The 24528-nt window shown below is 44.1% G+C and overlaps 2 protein-coding genes across 2 annotated transcripts in view; both read left to right on the top strand.

The window, feature by feature from the left end:
* LOC139386673 (potassium voltage-gated channel subfamily A regulatory beta subunit 1b) overlaps positions 1–2956 on the top strand; it is a 78652-nt gene extending 75696 nt beyond the window's left edge. The window contains exon 14 of the mRNA XM_071132462.1: positions 1787–2956. Within this exon, the coding sequence (XP_070988563.1) occupies positions 1787–1882 (96 nt within the window). The 3' untranslated portion in view covers positions 1883–2956. The remainder of the gene's footprint in view (positions 1–1786) is intronic.
* Positions 2957–6201: 3245 nt separating this feature from the next.
* Positions 6202–24252, top strand: LOC139386783 (PAS domain containing serine/threonine kinase). Its single transcript, XM_071132592.1, has 21 exons — positions 6202–6336; positions 7258–7475; positions 7967–8193; positions 8674–8844; positions 9001–9138; positions 9350–9484; positions 9577–9817; positions 9959–10140; positions 10714–10840; positions 13830–13922; positions 14193–14364; positions 14672–14868; positions 15008–15697; positions 15872–16032; positions 17454–17630; positions 17915–18040; positions 18201–18335; positions 18480–18679; positions 19369–19502; positions 23370–23519; positions 23683–24252. The coding sequence occupies exons 2-21, from the start codon at positions 7271–7273 to the stop codon at positions 23838–23840; spliced, it is 3819 nt and encodes a 1272-aa protein (XP_070988693.1). The 5' UTR covers positions 6202–6336; positions 7258–7270; the 3' UTR covers positions 23841–24252.
* Positions 24253–24528: the final 276 nt, after the last annotated feature.

Here is a 24528-nt window from a genome sequence, read left to right as displayed (position 1 = left end):
TTCCTGTTGTCCATGATCAGCTCCTTTGTCTTACTCACGTTGAGGGAGAGGTTGTTGTTCTGGCACCACACTTCCAGTTCTCTGACCTCCTCCCTACAGGCTATCTCATCGTTGTCGGTGATTGTTGTGTCTGCAAACTTAATGATGGTGTTGGAGTCGTGTTTGGCCACGCAGTCGTGGGTGAACAGGGAGTACAGGTGTGGACTAAGTACACACCCCTGTGGGGCCCCAGTTTTTAGGATCAGCGTGGCAGACGTGTTGTTGCCTACCCTTACCACCTGGAGGCGGCCATCAGGAAGTCCAGGATCCAGTTTCAGAGGGAGGTGTTTAGTCTGAAGATACTTAACTTAGTGGTTTCCAGGTGTTTGATGCCATTCCATTTTGTTCCATTGCAAACATTATTATGAGCCGTCCTCCGAACAGCAGCCTCCTGTGCCTGTGCCCTATGTACTACGTGTGGAGATCTAAGAGGATTTGACAGGTGTACGCAATATGGTAGTAGCTCCACTTGCTCACTGATAAGCTAGGTGGAAGTTACACCATATGTCTTATACAGTACCTATTAAATCATCTTAGATGCAGTAGCCTCGTGAGCCTCCCTGATCTTGCTATTGTCGATAAGGCCGGGACCGATGTCCCCCCCGTTGGAATGGCTATCACTCTATAGACCAAAACATGCTAGGTGAAGCTGGTGTGTGAAGTGGTTCAAACTACAACTCTACCAAAGCACAAGACGAGAGAACGTGGAGGTCATTCCCATGCTGAAATGGTGAAGAAATCTACAAACTTAAAACCAATTATTCAGGCTGCAGCTGTTTAAATACTTTAGTCTGTTAAATGTACCCGATTTAAGAACATTTCTGAATGGCACTCTGAAGTATCCATTATAACAACTACAACAGACTTTGATCTCTGGTGGACAAACCAGAGGCTTTCTGTCGTCTGACTATCCAGCAGACAGACCGGTGATCAGAGAGGGACAACAAAGGCATACATATGTAAATATGTAAACTGCTATTTATTTTCGAATGAGGGGCTGTTCATGTTAAAAGTATTAGCATTTCATAAGTATAGTTATCAACTGTTTCCCGCTCTCGAACTGTCCCCACCCCCTTTCCTTTGTCTACCAAGCCATTATATCAGCCCACTAGGGACATTTCTATCATGTCAGTAACCAATGTCTGACCTATGTGTGTGTTTAAGTAATTCTGTGATTGATTAAGTTAGTTAGTAAATAAATAATTAAGCCAATTTGTATATCGCTGATTCGTGATCTGTGTCGGGGTTCGTGCAGATATCCAAGGGTTTTCGACATTCAGAATATGCCTGATGAGGTCATAATACATTAATAAGTGAGGGAAAATATCTGAAGAGTTATATTCGTGAAATAAACACAACATTTTCTCGTTGTGCCCCGGCTTCCTAGTTAATTAAAGTTACACGATTAGTTTAATCACGTAATTAAATGACAGAGAATTGATTTGATAAATGAACAGTCTTCACATTTAATGATAGTCTTCACAACTGTCTTGGTGTGTTTGGACCATGATAGATTGTCCACAGATCAGGCTGGCTGGCGAGGCTAAGGGTGCAAGGTTTAGGCATCAATTTGGGACACTGACAACGATTTCTGAGCACTCATACAGCTCCCCTTCTCTAGTCTATGCCTACACTGTTTATTTACAATTATGGATGCCTATTGTGGTGTAGTTACTAACTAACTACTACTACCAACATAACAACTGACTGAATCAATGGTATTGTTTCTCTTCTTCATGTATTCTAGGTCATTCCAAAGATGACAGCAGGCATTGCCACAGAGATTGACCACGTCTTGGGAAACCAACCCCACAGGAAGAAGGACTTCCAACAAGCACATTAGGATGGAGCCATTCTTCAGAACTGTGACTAATCTGGACCAGCTCTCATCAGTGGCACCTCCAGTCATTGTGTGCCCAACCCTGTTTGTGTGTGTGTGTGTGTGAGTTCTACGCAGTTCCTCGTCCTGCCACGCCCGAATAAAGATCAACCAGTAGTCAGTGTCGTTAACTGAGAGCTCTGCTTGACAAAGCATGCATGCCACACAGCTCATCCACTCCACTTCAGTGCAGCTCAAACCTGCCGAACTACCCAGCCGTTATCAAGATAGCAATCAAGTCAGACTAAGATCACCTGAATCAGTTGAGGCTGCTGAGGTGAGGACGGCTCATAATAATGGCTGAAATAGACTGTAATGGATAGAATAGAAGTGTATCAAACACATGAAAACCATGTTTTTGATACCATTCCATTTACTCCATTCCAGCCGTTATTATGAGCCGTTCTCCCCTCACCAGCCTCCACTGAATCTGATGTGCAAATCCCTTATGGTACACCCAGCTGTCCCGCATTCTGTGTAGAAGCCTTTGTAGGATAAACGGGACATTCATGAGGACAAACTCTTGGACAGAGGACTGTGTTGCTGTCCTCAAAGTGATGGACATCGACAAATGATTTGTCCATGACGGTCAGTGCTGGCTGAGCCCCTCCTATCCTACAACCTAAGTGCTTACCTAACCTTGCATTGTTGTAGTGATAATTAACTGTTTCGATACATGCTGACATCTTGTGGTTTTTAAACTTTTTCCCCCCCATTGTGATGTTAAATTACCAACAGGGTTGTGTTGGATTGAATATTTCAAAACGACATGTGTAATGACTGTTAACTGATTATATATATTTTTGTCAATGAATGCAGAAGAACACAGTATTATTATGATAGTACTTTCATAGTATCTCCCCATTTCTCTCTAACAATGCATACTCTTCTGCTAACAGATATTGCAGGCATGTACATAGGTCTACCGTTGGTGTAAGCAGTATTACCGGATGCTATATCTAGTGCCCTCATTGCACATGCCGATATATTTTCATTTCATCCAAGTTAAACTGATGTATATGATGTATATTCTACCCTTTGTCAAACTGAATACAATGTCTGTTCAAATGTAAAATGGTATAATGACATTATGTTAGAGGTTGAGAGTTCAGTAAAGACTCCTTAATTGATGTAGTTGTTGTTGTTAATTTGTACATACTGTATATAAATAAATATCCAGTGTGAACGATTGTATTCTCTGTGCAGAAACACCTCATATCTAGAAGTATTGAAAATATGTAGTTTTAAAAAGGAAGGCATAGACCAGGTTCCAATACGAAGAAACAAACATTTGTGAAATGAAAAGTCAGAATAGAATTGAGGACGTCATTGGAAAACTGTCCCTCTAAAGTTGTGGATGTAGCCTACCAATTTCATTATGTAGCTTTTACCAGCAGAACGTGAAAACAAAAAGATTTCTAGATTTCTCTATTTGAAAACCAAGTACAGTGGCTTGCAAAAGTATTCAACCCCATGGCATTTTCCCTATTTTGTTGCCTTACAATCTGGAATTAAAATGGATTTTGGGGGGGGTTGTATCATTTGATTTACACAACATGTTTACCACTTTGAAGATGCAAAATCATTTTTATTGTGAAACAAACAAGAAAAAAACAAAAAACAACAACTTGGGGGTGCAAAACTATTCACCCCCCCCTATTCACCCCCACCTTTTGCAGCAATTACAGCTGCAAGTCTCTTGGGGTATGTCTCTATAAGCTTGGCACATCTAGCCACTGGGATTGTTGCCCACTCTTCAAGGCAAAACTGCACCAGCTCCTTCAAGTTGGATGGGTTCCGCTGGTGTACAGCAATATTTAAGTCATACCACAGATTCTCAATTGGATTGAGGTCTGGGCTTTGACTAGGCCATTCCAAGACATTTAAATGTTTCCCCTTAAACCACAAGAGTGTTGCTTTAGCAGTATGCTTTGGGTCACTTTCCTGCTGGAAGGTGAACCTCTGTCCCAGTCTCAAATCTCTGGAAGACTGAAACAGGTTTCCTTTAAGAATTTCCCTGTATTTAGCACCATCCATCATTCCTTCAATTCTGACCAGTTTCACAGTCCCTGCCAATGAAAAACATCCCCACAGCATGATGCTGCTGTAACGGATGTGAAATAGCTAGCTAGTTAGCGGTGGTGCACGCTAAATAGCGTTTCAATCGGTGACGTCACTTGATGTGGGTGACTGTTGTTGATGTGTGCAGAGGGTCCCTGGTTCGCGCCTGGGTATGGGCGAGGGGACGGTATAAAGTTATACTGTTACATTGATGCTGTTGACCCGGATCACTGGTTGCTGCGGAAAAGGAGGAGGTCAAAAGGGGGGTGAGTGTAACGGATGTGAAATAGCTAGCTAGTTAGCGGTGGTGCGCGCTAAATAGCATTTCAATCGGTGACGTCACTTGCTCTGAAGACCTTGAAGTAGTGGTTCCCCTTGCACGGATTTTGTGGAGCGATGGGTAACGATGCTTTGTGGGTGACTGTTGTTGATGTGTGCAGAGGGTCCCTGGTTCACGCCCGGGTATGGGCGAGGGGACGGTCAAAAGTTATACTGTTACACTGCCACCACCATGCTTCACTGTGGGGATGACGTTTTCGGGGTGATCAGAGTTGGGTTTGTGCCAGACATAGCATTTTCCTTGATGCCCCCCCCCCCCCCCCCAAAAATTTTTTTATCATCTGACGGGAGTACCTTCTCAGTACATACCTTTGTCTCCTGAGAACATACCTTCGTCTACTGAGTACATACCTTCGTCTCCTGAGTACATACCTTCGTCTCCTGAGTACATACCTTCATCTCCTGAGTACATACCTTCGTCTCCTGAGTACATACCTTCGTCTCCTGAGTACATACCTTCTTCTCCTGAGTACATACCTTCGTCTCCTGAGTACATACCTTCTTCTCCTGAGTACTCTGAGCTCTCTGAAGTTGAGCCAGACAAGGATGAAGTGGGTCTACTTGTGGCGAGAGGTGTAGTGGAGACTTCCAACGTTTTCCCTGAGAATCCTACGGAGATTAATTTGGATGGTAGGAGTGACATGTTTGGAAAGAGTAGATTCCTGCTTTTTGGCAGACCCATACGTTGTGCCAGGCTGGGTAAAGGACACACTTGGAATGGTTAAATCTCTGAAAGTTTTGAGAAGTGGAATTATTTAGATTTTTGTGCATCCTCCACCCAGAGGAAGCGAGCGCGTTGCGTCACGCGTCTCGGGCCTCAACCTGTACCGTGCTTTGCTTTCTGGAGCAGGGCACCGCTCAAAGGGGTGATCAGTGGGGTAGTGTTGAATGTAGAGGTGGATCAAATGAAAAATAATATTCCTAGTGTTTGTGATGCCGGCCATTTGGTGAGATGTACACCCTGTGCCAATGCCGAGACTGAGAATACCCTGTCTGTCTTGTTGAGCTTTTACACAGAGTTTCTAACTGATATGGCCAGGTTAGAGAGAGACATGTTGAGATTGTCAGAGTTGGAATGGGGCAAAAAGTGTCCTATGCTGAGGCAGTGAAGAAAATAAAAAAAAGAACACAGAATGGGCATCAACACTGTCACATGACCCGAGTGGTTGGATGAGTGAGGTCAAATGAGTGATTCGACTGGGAGCCCCCCAGTGAGTAGGCCTGAAGAGAGAGGTGCAAAGCAGATGAGTTTTAGTAAGGTTGGATTTCTTGCGTTTATAGCGATGGTGATCAATTGCACTGCACTGATGGAGTGGAAATCACAGAAGATAGATGTGATAGCAGATAAATATTTAGGTGTGAGAGATTTTTAGTGCAGAATGGCTACAGGAAGTTTTGAAAATAGGGGTTCCATCCTCCCAGGCCGATGGCTTGGTGTAGGATCGTTTAGGGCCAAAGTAGTAGTATGGGGGGGTGGGTTTTTCAGGATAGTGTAGGCTTAGATGATGGTGCAATTTAGGATTTTCCCATTCCCCTTTTCCATTTTTGTTGACCAAAATGTGCAATTCGCACTCCGACCTGAGAAAGGCAGCAATATGCAACACAGCGTCTAGTCTGCCAGAAATTCACACGAAGAAGAAGAAAAAACAGCCTTCCCATCGACTCCTCCCATAAGCATCACTTATTGGATAATTGCCCTGAACTACTTTGAATAATAGTTATCTGATTGGCTGTTCATACCTCGAGTGATTGAAAACCCGCGCTTTACGAACTTTTCTAGACTATCTAAAAAAATAACAACACAAATTGTGTATCTTTCCAAGATAATATTTAGCATTCAACTACTCACGAAGTCGTCACTAAACTCGATACAGTGCATTGCGTGTAACTTTAGGAGTCGGCGGGTTTTTGTTTCAACTCTTCCTTAGCAACCAACTTCAATACAGCAAGGAAAAGTCAACACAGCTGTTAGCGAGCTAGTTTGCTAATAAGCCCATTTCAGGTTTACAGATAAAAAGGTGAGTTTTGGCCAGGTAAAAGTGAATTGTCTAATTTGGTGTGAAGCTAATTCATACGCTTGCAACATCTATCATTAATTTCTAAATTGTAATTATTTCGCCTCTATGACCTGTATTGCCTTGCCTCCCTTTATATTACCTAATTTGCACACGCTGTGTATATATATATATATATATATATATATATACCTTTCTATTGTGTAATTGACTGTACGTTTGTTTATTCCATGTGTAACTCTTTGTGTCGCACTGCTATGCTTTATCTTGGCCAGGTCGCAGTTGTAAATGAGAACTTGTTCTCAACTGGCCTACCTGGTTAAATAAAGGTGAAAGGGGAAAAAAAAAAACGCTAGCTACCCTAACTAGGTGGTAGTAGTTAACGTTAGCTTGCTAGCTACCTGTGTAGAAGGGGAATAGCGACCTCCGGTCCAGGGCGTGACTGGTGTCACTATACTTTGGTTACTTACCAGAATAAAGTTGTTGCTCGAGTGCTGACAGACATTTCTCAGAATGCGCCGGGTGTCATTCGACGTTCCTCCAATATACGAAATCGAGTAATACGAAATGTTCACTACGCGATGCATGTTAAGGTAGCCTGGTGGTTAGTGTTGGGTCAGTAACCGAAAGGTTGCGAGATTGAATCCCCGAGCTGACAAGGTAAAAATCTGTATTTCTGCCCCTGAACAAGACAGTTAACACACTGTTCCCACACTGTAGGCCGTCATTGTAAATAAGAATGTGTTCTTAAATGACTTGCCTGGTTAAAAATGAATAAATCAGAGCTAGTGAAGCCAGTCACTAGAACAGCGGAGTAGTGAGCGCTTACGACGCCCTGGACCAGAGCTAGGGTGGGGACAACAAAGGTTTACTGTACCAGAAACCCCATCTGTTACAGCTGAATAACGTACATCCTTTCCATAGACCAAAGCCCACAATGTCGCTGAGGACTGAGTCCCGTTGGACAGAAAATCAAGGCAACCCTCGTGCTAAAGGGGACACTGTTTATGTTGTCAAGGATGACTCCTCGGACCTCCTGGAGGATGACTCATTTGACCTAAACAAGTCCTATCCATGTGTCGGGAGGCCACTGTACAAGGGCCAGGCTCTAGAACGCTGGCGGTTTCCTGGATCCATAGCAGGTGTGTGTCTGGATGCTTCCTGCAACTGCCTCCTCTACATGGGTGTATTCATTAGTCAGATTCCGTTGGTCTGTTGAAAAACATTTTGCAACAGAAACCGTTTACTCTAGGAACTAAACTGGGAAGAAGCCTACCTGAATTTGCCAAATAAGCTTGATTTCATTGCTAAACGTTTTCTGTTTGTAGAACTTTTTGCAACGGAATCTGTCTAATGAATACACCCTCAGGTGTTTCCCCTCTAGCTCGTACTTGTGGAATAGGAGTTAACATGGGACTGTCAAACGCAATGGCTGTGATGTGTCTGGCAGTGCTTAGGTTTACCTACAGCTGAGATGGTAATCTCTAGCCAGAACACAATTGAGAGGCTGTGGCATCACAACGCAGTGGGAACAGGCTAATACACTATCACTACTAGTTAATGTCAACCCGTTTGTTTTAGCTTGTCATCACTAGACCCTATACTGTACATCGTAACCCTTTCATTTCTCTAGGTGATTGTCAGAACTCCTGTAGCTCTGTGGCTATGAGAGACATTCAGATCCCCAGCCGGCATGGCTCAGGATCACACAGCCAGTCAGACTCGCTGTCCACTGTGTCTGAGTCAGACAGAACCCTGCTCAGCCTGCTGACCTGTGCAGGAGGCTTTGCGCTCTCAGGACCTCCAGCGGTCCACAACCCCAACAAGGCAGTCCTCACTGTAGACTGCAAGAGCACAAAGGTAGGGTCACGATATGACTGCAATTGGGCTATATATCAAATGCTCTCTTACAATGCCAATCACTTTGAAATCATTTTAAATGTATATGAACTTGAAACTTAAAGGCTTAGGGCAGTCAAATGTGTTCCTTCATACTGTGAAAATGATAATGCCAGTGTAAGAACTGTTTGAATAGACTGCCTGACATTTCAGCTGGTTTTGGTGGGATGGCGTTTTGGCCTTCCTGGTGACATCACCAGGTGGTAAATTTAGTTCAAACAAGAGCTCTAAACCCCTCTGCCAATCACAGCCAGTCTTCAGTTTTCCCCTCCCCACTCAGACCACTCTGACTGTCCTAGCCTAGCCTTGCTTGAGAAATGTCTCTTTGCTAAGAAGCTGCTTTTTTTTTTATATATACAAGTTATGTAGGAGTCTTTGTTTTATGGCTAAAGATATATCATTTGCACACGAGACAATTATTATAATTTTTTTAAATTTTAGATATTGTCTGCAAATGTGAAGGCATGCGCACTGTTTGAGTGCACCAGCGATGATCTGATTGGACAAAAGCTGTCCTGCTTCCTGAAGAAGACCAATCAGGTCCTGGAAGAAGCTTTAAGTGAGGGGTGTCTTCAGACAGATGGAAATGTAGCAGTGGTGTCTGGGAAAGTGGTAAGAATGATTTTGCAAATAAAGGCTCAATTGTTTTCCTTCTGCACAGCCCTATGTTGCTTGTCAAATTATTATTCTGTCTTGCTTAAGAGTACAGACAATCTCACATCCTTAGATCACGGCATTGAGATGACTCCTGTTTTCTTCTCTGTGAAGTTGGATGCAGTGAGCCAGTGTGGTACTGAGGTCCCAGTGTCTGTATGGACCCAGAGACAGTCACAGAAAGGACAGCATTGCCTGGTCATGATGGAGCGTGTGGAGAGAATCTCAGCCCATGTCTCCTTCTCACAAGATGTAAGTTACACAGATTCCAAGATGTGGTTCAGTGGCAGCTGACATCCTGCAAAACTCAAGTCATTTCTAGGTCATATTCTGTAAGGGCACACAGCACATGTTCTGCAACATAAGTCCAGGTAGTCCCTGTCTGTGGTTCAGTATGGTGCCTATAAATACAACCACAAGGCCTCTGTAGCCTGACTCGATGAGCGATTGCGTTTACTTCCAGGGGAGCATCCTGAGCTGTGACCTGGTCTTTGCCCATCTGCATGGTTACAGGCAGACTGAGGAGCTGACAGGGATGCCTATCAGAGAGATGATCCCCTCTCTACAGATCCCCCTCCACAGCCGCGCTCTGCCCAAGGTCAGTCCACACACACACACACACACACACACACACACCTGCCCCATAGAGAGCACTGGTTTAACCCTGAGGTAACATCTCCCTTCCCTCAGATGCTGAGGGTCCAGAGGGTGTCCAGTCGATGCAGGGGGGGCACCTCCCTCCTCCTCTGTATTAAACTCCAGGGGGCAGTGGTGTGTGGTAAACCCCAGCAGCTGAAGGATGGGTTGGGCTGCCCAGAACCCCAAAACACCCCTGGTGGACCTGAGGACCAGCAGGGTTCCCCAGTCTCCTCCCCAGTCTGCAGAGCACCACAGCCAGAACATTGTGAAAATGGAAAGGAACTGTCCTCTGGTAGAACAGTGCTCTTCTCATTCCCGATTCTCTGAGAAATGTTACTATAGAATTGTTTGTATATAAGTTAGGTAGTTTGTGCAAAAAAATATCAGTATTTGATATCTAAAGATCTTGTCTGTACGCCTTGCCATCTGTCAGGGGTTAAAGAGAACAGCAGCCTCCTCTCCCCTGGTTCGGGGCTGGTCTATTCTGGGACGGTGTGGGTGTTCGCCCCTCTCAGCGGTCTCCTCACCCTCCACCCTGATGGCTCTATCAACAGCATCCACAACCACCTGTCCCTCAGTCTCCTGGGCTTTGGGAATGCGGAGCTACAGGGGAAGGTATTAAACTAATTCTTCTCATACACTGGTTTAATGCAATGTATTTAGAAAGCTTTTTTTTTTTTTTTTTTTTTTTTTTTTTTTTTTTTTTACATCAGCAAATGTCAGTGCTATACAGAAACCCCTCCTACCCCCCCCCCCTTAAGAAACAAGTCCTGAGGGTCTGTGAATATACCATGGCTAAGGGCTGTTATTATGCATAATGCAACCTCAGAGATACCTTATTGCTATTATAAATTGGTTACAAATGTAATTGAAACAGTAAAAATATTTTGCCAAAGCTGTGGTATACAGTTTGGCTAAAAGCCAATGGTATATCAATCAGCCAATGCTTTTCTAATATACCCAATATTCATCAGTATCATAATTATGAGCTCTGTGGCCTTCGTTGTTATTGGCTGATGCAAACTAGACTCCTTTTATGGTCCTAGATTCAACCAGCTGTAGAGGGTTCTGTAATGTAGCTTTAGTTTCTACTCTAGGGTTGGGGGTCAATTCAAAGTAAACCACGTTCCAATTCCAGGTTTTCCTCATTGACGTGAATTGTAACTGTCTTTGTCATGTGTCCTACAGGATGTCACGTTCCTGATTCCTGCTTTCTATGATTGGTTCTGTGGCTTGGAGAACAGTGCCATTACCCCACCCCAACAACCAGAGGGTGGGCTTCTACACACTGACACATCACACCCCTCCAACACAGGTGACTCATCTGTAGTTCAGTTTCTTTCCATCATAGGGCAGTGCTCTTCTCCCCCAGTTTTTGATGGCAATTGTAGTGTATGCAGGCTTTTGTTCATCCTAGCACTAACTGATTCAGCAAGTCAACTATTAATCAAAGACTTTGATTATCCCAATTTTGTACAGATGTGCTATCTTAATTTGACCAGTTTCTCACAGGAAAATGATCCTGCAGCAACAGGAAATGTGAATTATGTCCACTTATAATTAATATACACTTTTGTAGGGGTTGATACATTTATAGTTGATACATTAAGTCTGACAATTTTTTTACTTTAGAAGCTTTTTAAACATTCAATAAACTATTTGCATTTCCTGCTGTGCTGTTATAGTGCTCAAATTAGGATAGTATGTCTAAGTGCTGGTCTAGCACAAATGTCCCCAGAACCAGGTGTGAGGAACACTCCCTGTTGTCGAGCTGAACACTAGTGACGGAGACAAGAGGCCTCTGGACCTCAAAGCCAGTTCCAATATTTTCACTGCATAATCGGACTGATTTTAGCCCTGGGACACCAGGCGTGTCCAGTTATCAGGTAGAACAGAAAGCCAGCAGGCTCTGGTCCTTGTAGACCAGGTATTCCCAAACTGGGGTACGCACAATGCTGTCGGGGGTACGCCAAATAAAAATGTGATTTGCATTTAAAAATTATATCACATTTTAGAGTTTTCAACGGGGCTATATATTTGGGTGAGGTTCTCACCTGAGTAGCCTCACTTCACTGCCAAAAATAAAATTCAACCATCTATTCAGCAAAATAATAACAATGTCAAATACAGGTAGCCTAGCCAAGTAATTAACGTCCAATCACATTAACCGTTACTCTCTCGCGAGAATTCTACTAACGGTCCTTATGTTGGCGACGGTTGCTGCTGCTCATTCTGTTTGGTCAAATAGATAAATGTTTAAACTAAGGACAGGTCTATAGACGACTACCAGCTCTACTGGTATCACTGCGACTACCAGCTCTACTGGTAGTACCTGATGACAAGTTGCTCTGCTTCCACGAGCACATCCAATGTTCGCATCAGTAATTCTACATTTGTTAATAGCCCAGGTAGCATGGACGCTGACCGTTGTGAATCTGATGCAGCTGAAGAGCTACTGGCCCCTTGCCCGGCAAAGCACCGAACAACAGAAAGGGACGTTGGACCATCGCCGAGGAGCAAATATAATGATAACTACATTGACTTGGCATTCACTTTATATTGGGAGTAGTGCCTTTCCTCAGCCACAGAGTACTTTTGTGTTTATGTGCAGAAGTACAATCTCACAACTCGCTGAAACCATCACTCTTGCGCATAGATTTAGAAACAATATGTAAATTTGAAAAATAAGCTTTTTTGGGGGGGGGGGGGGGGGGTTTGTGAGAATTAAGACAACTTGACTAAGACATGTATAAAAGCCACAGATACCATTTAAGAAAGGGAAAGGCCGAAAACTATTCTGACAATACCTTCATCAAACTGGTTCACGACGCATCAGTGACATGGCAGGAGATGTTTTGAAACAATTACTGCTTTGCATACAAGCCAGTGAATTATGTGTTACAGCTGGATGAGTCAACAGACGTGGCGGGCTTGGCACAGCTCCTGGTATGTCTGTTAGGTTTATGGGGGATCAGTTCAGGAAGACATCCTCTTCTGGAAACCAGGACAACAGGAGAGGGTATTTAAGTACAGGACAGCTTTATGACATCAAATGGACTTTGGTGGTCAAGATGTGTTGGTATCTGTACTGATGACGCAAAAGTTGTGACCGGGAGACATAGTGGCGTGGTAACGCGTGTGCAAGCAGTTGCTCCCGACCCCACTTGGGTACACTACAGCATCCACCGAGAGGCTCTTGCTGCCAAGGGAATGCCTGACGGCTTGAAATACATTTGACACTACAGTGAAATGGTTAACTTTGTTAAAGCAAGGCCCCTGAACTTGTGTATTTTCTGCACTATGCAACGATATGGGCAGCGACCATGTAACGCTTTTACAACATACAAGTGCGCTGGTTATCAAGGGGCAAAGTAGATGTTTTTTTTTTGTAATTGAGAGAAACCTTACGGACAACGTGATATAGCAAAGCACTTGAATGAGTTTGGTGTGCAATTACGCAGGTACTTTCCCAAAATGGATGACACAACTGGATTCCTTATCTGTTTCATGCCCTGTCTTAGTCCACTTACCGATATCTGAACAAGAGCCTCATCAAAATTGCAACAAGCGGTTCTGTGAAAATGTAATCAGCAGCAACTGCCAGATTTCTGGATTGGGTTGTGCTCAGTTTCCTGCCTTGTTAAATCACGCTGTTAAGACACTGATGCCCTTTGTAACCACATACCTATGTGAGAGTGGATTCTCAGCCCTCACTAGCATGAAAACTAAATACAGGCACAGACTGTGTGGAAAGTGTTTTTAAGATAAGACTCTCCAAAACAACCCAACATTGCAGAGTTATGTGCATCATTTCAAGCACACGGTTCTAATTAACCTGTGAGTTATTCACAAATTTCAACAATTTTAAGTGTTATTTAAGATGGCAAAAATATTTATTAGTGCCCTAGTCCTTTAAGAGTTCTGTCACTTCCCACGAGCTGGGTTGTGACAAAGTCGCACTCATTCTTAGGTTTAATAAATGTATCATATACTGTGGCAGGCTTACAATGATGGCAAAAACAACATTTGAGAGCGCTGGTGCTGGAGGGAGTATGCAGCTGGAGGTTGAATGGTTGAAGGGGTATGGGACTATAACGTTTGGGAACCACTGTTGCTGGGGAAGAGTTGAAAAATGCTGCTCTATTGGTTTAGCACCAGGGCAGGAAAAATCCTCTAATCCAACTGGTGCGTTCCACTCCATGAAACGACTCTATTGGATGACCGCCTGCTATGGGTGTTTGTCAGATTCCTTGTTTTTCCTTCATCTCCAGTAAACAAAGCATTGAACTCTGTTCCCCTTCCAGACCCCTATGTATACTCTGGTCATCCTGTCCCTGCTGCTAGCACAGTTGCCCATCCCATTCCCACATTCCCAATGGGAGGCCAACTTCAACAGGGTAAAGTTTAGCTCACTAATGTGCATTTCCGAAGTGTTACTAGTGCTCATGTTACTCATGAAATCCATTTCCTTTCTACATTGTCAGTGTGTTCTGCCTCCATGCATCATTTAAATGTGATCTTCCTGGTTTTCATTGCTTTGTTGATTCTTCATGTTCACTGTGTTTGTCATCTCAAATTTTATAGTTTTTTTTTCTAGAATCCAAGTAATGCAGTCAAAAGGGAATAACAATCCTGAGTAATTAGATTTGGGGTTTCTGGCTGTCTAGACCCCAGCTCTCTGGCTGGTGACATGGCTGTGGTGCAAAAGGCAGAACAGGGGAGAAACCTCTCCACTGGGAAGGGCAGGATCTTCACTGGCTCCAGTATCAGACTGGAGCAGCAGGGCAGCACTCCCTCCACCCTGGACCCTCCGGAGGTTACCTCCACACCCATGATCAGGTACGTCACCTATGGACAAGTTCAGTCCTGAAATGAACATGTAGTGTGGGGGTGTCCTATCCCCTTTGGTTTTCATATTGGTTTTAATTTCCACCTTCTGACACCTGACTTCCCACTTGAATGAATCAGACTTAAAGGCAATGATCAAAGTCAGCAGATGGGAGGCCCTGAGGTAGGCCAGTTGCTAACCTAATCAAAATGTTGTGGATGTATATGAAGTGTTTAGTGATAGTTCGGCCCCGTCCCATATCAACCACTGTCAGTGTTTCTGTAGGCTCTAGGTGCCTAACTAGGTTTCTCTCCACAGGGTTGATGACACTGCAGAACTGATGAAAGAAGCTGCACAGGTGGCCCCGTGTCCCAGCCAGTGTGACAGTGGAGACGACACCCACGACCTGCTACAGTCCTTTGCCCAGGTGGAGACAGGCGAGGTACTCTGCCTGTCACTCACTCACCCTCCAACCTGTAGCCCAGGAGGGCAGCCCCTCAGTGGAGTGGGACCAGGTGTGAATTAGCTAACAAATTGTGATTTAAAAAATTGTAAAAAAAATTAATAATTTGACAGTTTGACGTCCAAATTCACTTCTAATTTTCCTCTGTGAATGGACTTTAATGTAGAAATGTGTTATTTGTATTACTTAAGGCACTCCAACCATGGATGAGTGCAGCCGAGCACGGCCCTGCCGCCCTACCCCATACCATGCCAAAGGCCCCCAGCAGCTGTGTGACCTGTCAGCCATGCAAGACTCCAGCTTCGAGGTGATCTCCCTGGGTAGCCGGTCCTCCTCAGGGTTCTGTGAGAAGTGGGCTGGGTGTCATGGGGGGTCCAGCCCGACGGCGGCCACCTCCCGCACAGCCCAGGTTGTGGACTCGGCCAGCTGCTACCTGGACCTGGACACCAATGGGGAGCTGGTGACCCGGGCCATGGCCGACCTGAACCTGAGTGGAGTTCTAGAGTTGCTTAGTGTTGGAGGTGATGATGACTTCTCCCATACCTCGGTTGATACCGCCGAGCTCCTGCGTACCCCTTCGCCGTATGTGGTCGAGTCCGACCAGGAAGAGGGACCCGGATGTGTGGAGGTCCGGAACAGTCTATTGAAAGGACTGGCGGGGGAGGAGGAACGTGACCAGTGGGCTGTGTTCTCTGTTCTCCACAACGTCCAAAGCCAGGACTCTAGACAGATGAATGGAGAGATGCAGATGATCTCGGATGCCCCTCCCAACACCTCCACCCCTAAGAAGCAGCAGGAGAATGAGTGCTCCTTGACCCCACAGCACATCACAGAGGGGAGCTATGATGGAAGTGTTTACCACAGGGATGGAACAAGAATCGGTTGGTACCTCTTCACAAGCTCTCACTTAGCTTTTATCTTTGAGAAGAGCTGAGCTTCCAGGTCTAGAGCATCTCCTAAAGATGGTGTGTGTTATCAGCTCTGTGGTACTCGATTACAAAGTTGTTTTTAGAACTACGAGGATGAATTATAGCATCTCTCTCTCTTTCCTCCAGAGGTGCAGTGTGAGATTCGTAGGGCTGAGCTTCATGGGGCTAGGTGTGTGTTCTGTGTGTGGCTGAGCAGGCCTGGACAGCAGGAGGCAATGTTGCATCATAGTGGCGTCTACAGCAACAGAGCTTCACTACAAAACTCATCCTCACTCAGTCTGGGAGAGGTCAGTATTCAGTCTGTAAACTCCTGCTTAAATCTGGAAAAATCACCTTTTTTATTTAATTATTTGGTTGATTTTGACAGGTTGACAGATTTGCTTTCACCCGGTCTGGTAAAGAGAGGAATATTCTGCTGCCAACATTGATGATTTCACACTGCTTTACTTCCACATTTTGTAACGAAGTCAGCTTAAAATTGATAGAAAATTCTATTTTATCTACACAATACTCTCGTCAAACTGGATGAGAAATCATATTTGTGAAATAAAACGCCCTCTTGATTAGAGTTTTGACTCAGGGCATTTGAATACCAAGTTAGACTCTCCTTTGACAGTGTTTACACGCTTTCTGGGTCAGTCCCACACCTGGATTGTACAATATTTGTACAATTGTTTTTTTGAATTCTTCAACCTCTGTCAAGTTGTTGATCATTGCTAGACAGCCATTTTCAAGTCTTGCCATAGATTTTGAATCTGATTTAAGTCAACTTTAACTAGGCCCCTCAGGAACATGTAATGTCGTCTTGGTAAACTCCACTGTATTTGGCTCTTTTTTTTTTTGTCCTGCTGAAAGGAATGTTTGTTGGAAAGCAGACTGAACCAGGTTTTCCTCTTTTCTTTTATCATAAATTCCCTAGTCCTTGCCAGTGACAAGCATACTATAACATGATGCAGCCACCACCATGCTTGAGAATATGAAGTGGTACACTCGGATGTTGAATTCTCCCCAAACGTACCACTTTGTTAGTACATGATGATAATCCCAATTTAACTTTAGTTAAGTGCAAACCACATGCATTCTGTGCAAACAAGATGCATGTTTTTGAATATTATTTTGTTTTCTTCCTGTCCAGCCTTCCTCTTCACTCAGCCAATTAGGTTAGCATTGTGGAGTAACTACGATGTTGTTCCACTGCCATTAAACTGTTTTAGTCACCATTGGCCTCATGGTGAAAACCCTAAGCGGTTCCTTCCTCTTTGGCAACGGAGTTAGGCAGGACGCCTGTATCTTTGTAATGACTGGGTGTATTGATACACCATCCAAATTGTAATTTATAACTTCACCATGCTCAAAGGGATATTCAATGTCTGTTTTCAGTTTATTTTGACCCAAGTCATAGTCATTCAATAATCATTAACACTATTGCACCCAGTGAGTCCATGCGACTTGTGATTTGTTCAGGAAATGTTTACTCCTGAACTTATTTAGGCTTGCCATAACAAAGGGGTTGAATACTTATTGACATTTAGGGTCCCTTTTAATTTTTTATATATGTTTTTAAATTTAGACGTTTCCACTTTGTCACTTGCCTACATACACAATGCCAATGTCATGTTTTAAATTTGGGCTGTAACACAACAAAATAATGACAGTCAAGGGTTATGTTTACTTTCTGAAGGCACTTTATTTGTATATTTTGACTCAGGCGATCTTGGAGGCCAGCCGTGGCGGTGCCGGTGAGGCGCTGCTCTCCACTTTGGACCTGGACCATTCCCGTGCATGCGATGGGCAGTTCTCAGAGCTGTACCAGCCGCTCCACGCCGTGGGGAAAGGGGCCTTCGGCTTCGTGTGGCAGGCTTGCAGGCGCTCTGACGGAGAGAAGGTGAGACTGACTGGGGACATTACATTTTTACTACTAAAGGTGAAGAACCACTGAGTACCATAACGTGTCTTTATGGAGGGGAGTGCATTTAAAAATATATATATCTATATATAATAATTATACAAAATGTGACTCAAAATAGCTTTGAATTCCAGATAACTGTATGACCTCAATGTGGGCGTTTAATGCTCACAAGGTTTCACTGCATCCAAATTCAGTTTTCACAAAGGTAACTCATGGATTTCTGTATTCAAATAGTGTGATTGTCCCTCCTATGTTTGTAGGTGGTGGTGAAGTTTATCAGGAAAGGAAGGATAGTCAGTGAATGCTGGGTGGATGACCCCTTGCTGGGCCGCGTCAGCCAGGAGGTCGCCATACTCACTCGCCTGACACACCACAACATCGTCAAGGCAACATCTTTTTTTAGTTTGTTTGGTGCCATGTTTTTAATGTGGTTCTCAGTGGTAACCCACATCTCTTCCATACAGAATAACAAACCTTCCACACTAAACAGTTTAGAGGCTCTTTTCCTAACATTTATCTGTTAATTCTCTCTCATCTGTGTCGTAGGTCCTGGAGGTGTTTGAGAACGACGGTTACTTCCAGATGGTGATGGAAAAGCATGGGGATGGTCTGGACCTGTTTGAGTTCATAGACAAACAGCCCCAGCTGGACGAGCCTCTGGCCAGCTACATCTTTAGACAGGTACGGGACAGGAAGACAGAGGAAGAATGGGCTTTTTGCACCTGTGTGTAGAAAGGAAACTATGGGCAGAAAAAATGTGATGGGTATTGTGTGAAATGTCACCATTTTCTGTCTCACCATCTCCTCCCCCCCCCCCCTCTTCAGTTGGTGGCAGCAGTGGCGTATCTGAGGAACAAAGACATCCTCCACCGGGACATCAAGGATGAGAACATCATCATTAACACAGAGTTCCACATCAGACTCATAGACTTTGGCTCTGCTGTCCCGCTGGCTCCAGGGAAGCTGTTCTACACCTTCTGTGGCACGCTGGAGTACTGCTCCCCAGAGGTGCTGAAGGGCAACCCGTAAGTACACAGGGTTTGTTTCTGGCTCAAGAGGGGGCTTTGGTGATTGCGTCGCAGTGGCATGACGGGAGTCGTGGCAATGGGGCGCGGCTGAATTTAAATAAGCTTTTTAGGGGTCCCCCATCTTGGCGGTGTAGAAATGTCTGAATTTAAGCCAATTTCCTGCAATTATACACTATTTTGGCATTTTATTAGGATTGCTGTTGCAAAAGCAGCATTATGTCATGGTGCTGACATTTTGATGTTTTAAAGCTAATTTTCTATGCATTTTGCCATGGCTAATGTTGTGTTTTGCTTAAACGTAACACAATCAATATGGCTAAATTCATTGTTTTGGGACATTTCAATTCTTGGCTGATAAGCATTTCTTTTGCTAACTGTTAATTTTTCCAAGATTTATATTTTTCCTACATGTGTTATCTTGTTTTAATTTTATACAAAGTGTTTTTCTATTTCCCCCCCAAAAAAATAAAATGCAGAAAAATCCCTATAAACACACACTGCCACTTGTCATAAGTCCAACACGGGCTGAGGGGTTAGCATACTCAACTGTTAGGACAAAACTGTTTTTGCAACATGATTTTATAAAACTAGGAAATACCGAATGAGAGCAATCCTGTACATGGTGGTCCTTTGTTGTTTACTGTGGGTTCCTTGTTTACTGTTGGTTCATCCCCTGTGTTGCGTAGCTACGGCGGTCCAGAGCTGGAGCTGTGGTCTCTGGGGGTGCTGCTCTACACATTGCTGTTCGGTGAGAACCCTTTCTGTGACATGGAGGAGACCCTGCAGTCCAAACTCAAGCCCCCCTTCCCTGTCTCTCCAGGTAGGACGTCCAGTCAGAAACCGGTGTAATAGTGGGTACCGGGTTACCACGATTTAGATTTCCCGCCAACTCCTGTTTCCTGGGATAAATAACTGCTAGAAACCGAACTTGTTTCTATGAACAGCAGGTGTAATGAACTGTTAAATTATACTCAACAACAATATATAAATGGAACATGTTAAGTGTTTGTTTCTTGAGATGAAATATCCCAGAAACGGTCCATATTCACACAAATTGGCAGGCATAGGTTACGGACAACGAACACAATTTTATCGATTGCAATTTTAGTGACAAGATCCTGAGGCCCATTCTTGGTGCAATTTAACCACTACCATCACTGTGTGTTTTATCATGCTATGTCGCAAGGATCTGCACAATTCCTGGAAGCTGAAAATGTCTTGGTTCTTCCATGGCCTGCATAGTCACAAGACATGTCACCCATTGAGCATGTTTAGGATGCTCTGGTTCGCCTGTACGACAGCATTTTTCAGTTCCTACAATATCCAGCGACTGCGACAACCAATGAGGAGTGGGAAAACATTCCACGGGCCTCAACGTGTACAAGACAAAGGAGCTAGTCGTGGACTAGAGATAAAGGAAGGCCGAACAAGCCCCCATTCACATCGACAGGGCTGTAGTGCAGCGTGTCCACGTCACCAACAAACTATCATGGTCCAAAGACAGTCGTGAAGAGCTCACAACACATTTTCCTTCTCTGGAGACTGAAGATTTGGTATGGGTCCTCAGTTCGTCAGTTCTTTGGCTACACCGTCAAGAGCATCCTGACCGGTTGCATCACCGCCTGGTATGGCAACTGCTCAGCATCTGACCGTAAGGCACTACAGAGGGTAGTGCGTACGGCCCAGTACATCACTGGGGCCAAACTTCCTACCCCCAAGCCATAAGACTGCTGAAAAATTAATCAAATAGCCACCTGGACTATTTGCGTTGACTCGCTGGTTATCTATGCGTAGTCACTTTACCCCTACCCACGTGAACAAATTACCTCAACTAACCTGTACCCCCTCACATTGACTTGATACCCCTGTATATAGCCTTGTTACTTTTTATTAATTTATATATTTAACTCAATTTCTTAAACTGCATTAAGGGATTGTAAGCATTTCACAGGAAGGGCTACACCTGTTGTATTCGGTGCATGTGACAAATGATATTTGATCAACTCTGTCGGAGATTGTTGCGCTGCATGAGACAAATGGTCACCCCAGATACTGACTGGTTTTCTGATCCACGCATCTACTTTTTCTTAAAGTTATCTTTGACCAACAGATTCAGATCTGTATTTCCAGTCATGTGAATTCCATAGATTAGGGCCTAATGAATTTATTTAAATGGACTTTCCTTATATGACCTAACTTAGTAAAATTGTAAACTTGCATCTTGGCAAAAGAAATGTCAACTGCAGTTATTTTTAGCAAATTTAACGTGTAAATATTTGTATGAACATAAGATTCAACAACCGACAAACTGAACAAGTTCCACAGACATGTGACTAACCGAGATGGAATAATGTGTCCCTGAACAAAGGGGGGGTCAAAAGTAAGTGCGTATTTGGTGTGGCCACCAGCTGCATTAAGTACTGCAATGCATCTACTCATGGACTGCACCCGATTTTGCCAGTTCTTGCTGTGAGATGTTACCCCACTCTTCCCCCAAAGCACCTGCAAGTTCCCAGACATTTCTGCGGGAATGGCCCTCACCCTCCGATCCAACAGTCCCAGACGTGCTCAATGGGTATGCGATCCGGGCTCTTCGCTGGGCATGGCAGAACACTGACATTCCTGTCTTGCAGGAAATCATGCACAGAACGAGCAGTATGGCTGGTGGCATTGTCAGGATGAGCCTGCAGGAAGGGTACCACATGAGGGAGGAGGATGTCTTCCCTGTAACGCACAGTGTTGAGATTGCCTGCAATGATGACAAGCACAGTAAGATGATGCTTTGACACAACCCCCCCCCAGACCATGACGCACCCTCCCCCTCCAAATCGATCCCGCTCCAGAATACAGGCCTCTGTGTAATGCTCATTCCTTTGACTATAAACGTGAATCTGACCGTCATCCCTAGTGAGACAAAACCGCGACTCGTCAGTGAAGAGCACACTTTGCCAGTCCTGTCTGGTCCAGTGACGGTGGGTTTATGCCCATAGGCGACGCTGTTGCCGGTGATGTCTGAGGACATCATAACAAGCCCTCAGTCCAGCCTCTGTCTATTGCGGACAGTCTGAGCACTGATGGAGGGTTTGTGCGTTCCTGGTGTTACTCAGGCAGTTGCCATCCTGTACCTGTCCGGCAGGTGTGATGTACCGATCCTGTGCAGGTGTTACACGTGGTCTGGACAATCAGCTGTTCGTCCTGTCTCCCTATAGTGCCGTTTTAGATGTCTCACAGTACGGACATTGCAATGTATTGCCCTGGCCACATCTGCAGTCCTCATGCCTCCTTGCAGCCTGCCTACGGCACGTTCGCACAGATGAGCAGGGACCCTGGGCATCTTTCTTTTGGTGTTTTTTTAGTCAGTAGAAAGGCCTCTAGTGTCCTAACAGTGACCTTAATTACCTACCGTCTGTAAGCTGTTAGTGTCTTAACAACTGCTCCACAGGTGCATGTTCATTAATTGTTTATGGTTCATTGAACAAGCATGGGAAACGGTGTTTAAACCCTTTACAGTGAAGATCTGAAGTTATTTGGCTTTACGAATTCTTTGAAAGATATATAATTTTTTTTGCTTAGTTTACACTGCGCATGCTGACAATACAGATTTATATGCGCTATCATCCAGTTTGTTTCTAATTTACACCACTATCTGGCTTTTTTCACCTGCGGTTGGTTGCTTTTAAATCCGTGTGCACTCTGCCATCCTCTAGCATCAATTCCATTCACGTTGCCTCAAATGGCTAACCCTGATCAAGATAGATATACAGCATGTACAAAACATTAACATCTTCCTAATATTGCGTTGCACGCCCCCTTTTTCCCCCCCCCCTCAGAACAGCCATGTATATTAAACGGTCATTCATTAGTTAAATATACGTTTCTAACGGTCTTACTCTGCTCTGGCCTCTTTATATAGCTCTCGTGGAGTCCCAGGTAAAGCTACTACAATAGCTTAATTGTGAGGTTTTATTTTAGTTGTGTTTTTAGCGTTTCTTGAGCTGAGGGATTCTGAATGTTAAATGCAGCAACAAAACAACTCTGCCTTTTTGAAGCGTGAGAACGCGTGATGGCCAAAAACATGACCATTCAATGGTAAGCAAATTATTCAAGTATGTCATTAGAATGAGGACAACTAAACTTTCATTTAACTGGGGAAGGAATTAAGTAATATGCAAATTGCGCAAAATTTAAAGGTAAGTTGTCAATCTACAATTTATAGCCTAGCAAAATGTATTAACTTTGTAGGCCACATGTCCTTCAACAGCATCGTTTGTTTTCAACTTCATGGGTTCAACGAGGTGTGTAATTCCAGTCAAATAATACAGTCCACACAAGATTACTGGAGCTTGTTTCATTTATTTACCCAAGAGCATACATCTCTCGACTTGTATATTTTTCTGTGTTGGATAACAGCACAAACTTGGTCTCATACATTTTAATGTAGGGCTCATCTGCCTCAGGTAGCATCCAGCTTGTTTTCATGCCACTCAAATCCAGACCTGTATATGCTGTAATGGTTTTGGTGGGAAATACCAGGTTACCCAGGAGTTTTTTTTTTATTTTTATTATTATTAGTAAAATTGACCAACAGCCTATTTTATTTTTTTCCCATTTATTTTTTTTCTTCTCCACAACCGTGCTACTAAACAGTGCTGTGACTGGTGTCTGACCTCTTCCTGTGCTCCCCCAGACCTGCATGCTATGCTGTCAGGAATGCTGCAGCCTGACCCCCAACAGAGAATGACCCTGGAGCAGCTCCTGCTGCAGCCCTGGATTCGCCAGCCCATCTGCCTGGCTGACTACAGCTGGGAGGAAGTGTTCCCTTACGGCAAGAGCCACGGTCAGTGGAGGCGACGAGTCCCTCTTGGAGGCGACGAGTCCCCCTCCCTCTCATTTATCACCCAATAGCTAAGCAAACGACAGCCACTTTAGTCTGTAGGGTACAGTGTCCATATTAGGACATCTGATTTTCACCCATAGTCACTTTCCTCTTGTCTTCACAGCTCCCCCACAGTACCACGAGTCTGTTCCTGGAGACTTTCTAGGCCAGGGCTTGTACCCGGACACTAGAGATGATTCTTCACTTCCTTCTGATGATGACGATGAGAGGTCCATGGCCGCCATGACAACTGAGCTCATGAAGTACCTCTCTGATGAATGAGTTAACTTCAGTGGTGCATTTTAATCTTCTGACTTCCTCTCTCTCTCCTGGATCTCCTTCCCTTCATATACACTGCACTGATCTGTAAACCTGTCCATGTTCTCCTTCCTATGGGAAGGAGACAAGGGGTGGGAGAACCATTTTAGACTCGAGATGCACCCCAGATCCCGTCATCGTATATCAGGACCTGGACTGTCTGAAGAGACTCTAAATAGCAAGTGTGCTTTTACTACCAGAATAAATAAATACAGTTTTTAGAATGTGAATTGGGGGGGAGATGTATCCTTAAAGTTATGTATATGAATACAACCAAAGAGGTACAGCAAAATAATGAGCTGAACATACAACACCTATGGGTGCCTTTATTTGCTGTAATGTATTTATTAGAGGGACTGTGGTATATTGGGTAATGAATGTAGCGTAGCTGCCAAAGCCTAATAATGGGTCAAACTGAAGACCAGTTTCACTTCAAAATATAAAATGCACTGATGCCTCGAGCAGAGGGTTGACTGATTCAGGTGCCACTACTCGCCAACGAGCCAGATGATTCACTTTGCTTTTATCTGTTGTCTGATTTATATTAAACAATTATGTTAAAGAAGTAGTGGTGTTAACTGCTTATTTATGCTTGTCGTTAGTGAAAAATTGTAAGTCTTTCACGGTATTTCAATATTTAATTCGCATGCTT

Source organism: Oncorhynchus clarkii, chromosome 28, assembly GCF_045791955.1.
Source record: "Oncorhynchus clarkii lewisi isolate Uvic-CL-2024 chromosome 28, UVic_Ocla_1.0, whole genome shotgun sequence".
In the NCBI taxonomy this organism is placed as follows: Eukaryota; Metazoa; Chordata; class Actinopteri; order Salmoniformes; family Salmonidae; genus Oncorhynchus; species Oncorhynchus clarkii.
This window is presented reverse-complemented; position numbering and strand designations above follow the sequence as displayed.

What these genes read in the sequence shown, in the direction of transcription:
- LOC139386783 (XM_071132592.1), top strand. Translation starts at nt 7,271, where the DNA reads ATGTCGCTGAGGACTGAGTCCCGTTGGACAGAAAATCAAGGCAACCCT. An exon ending in CAGGGATGGAACAAGAATCG is followed by an intron (nt 15,698 to 15,871) that starts GTTGGTACCTCT and finishes TCTTTCCTCCAG; the next exon opens with AGGTGCAGTGTGAGATTCGT. An exon ending in CCTCACTCAGTCTGGGAGAG is followed by an intron (nt 16,033 to 17,453) that starts GTCAGTATTCAG and finishes ATTTTGACTCAG; the next exon opens with GCGATCTTGGAGGCCAGCCG.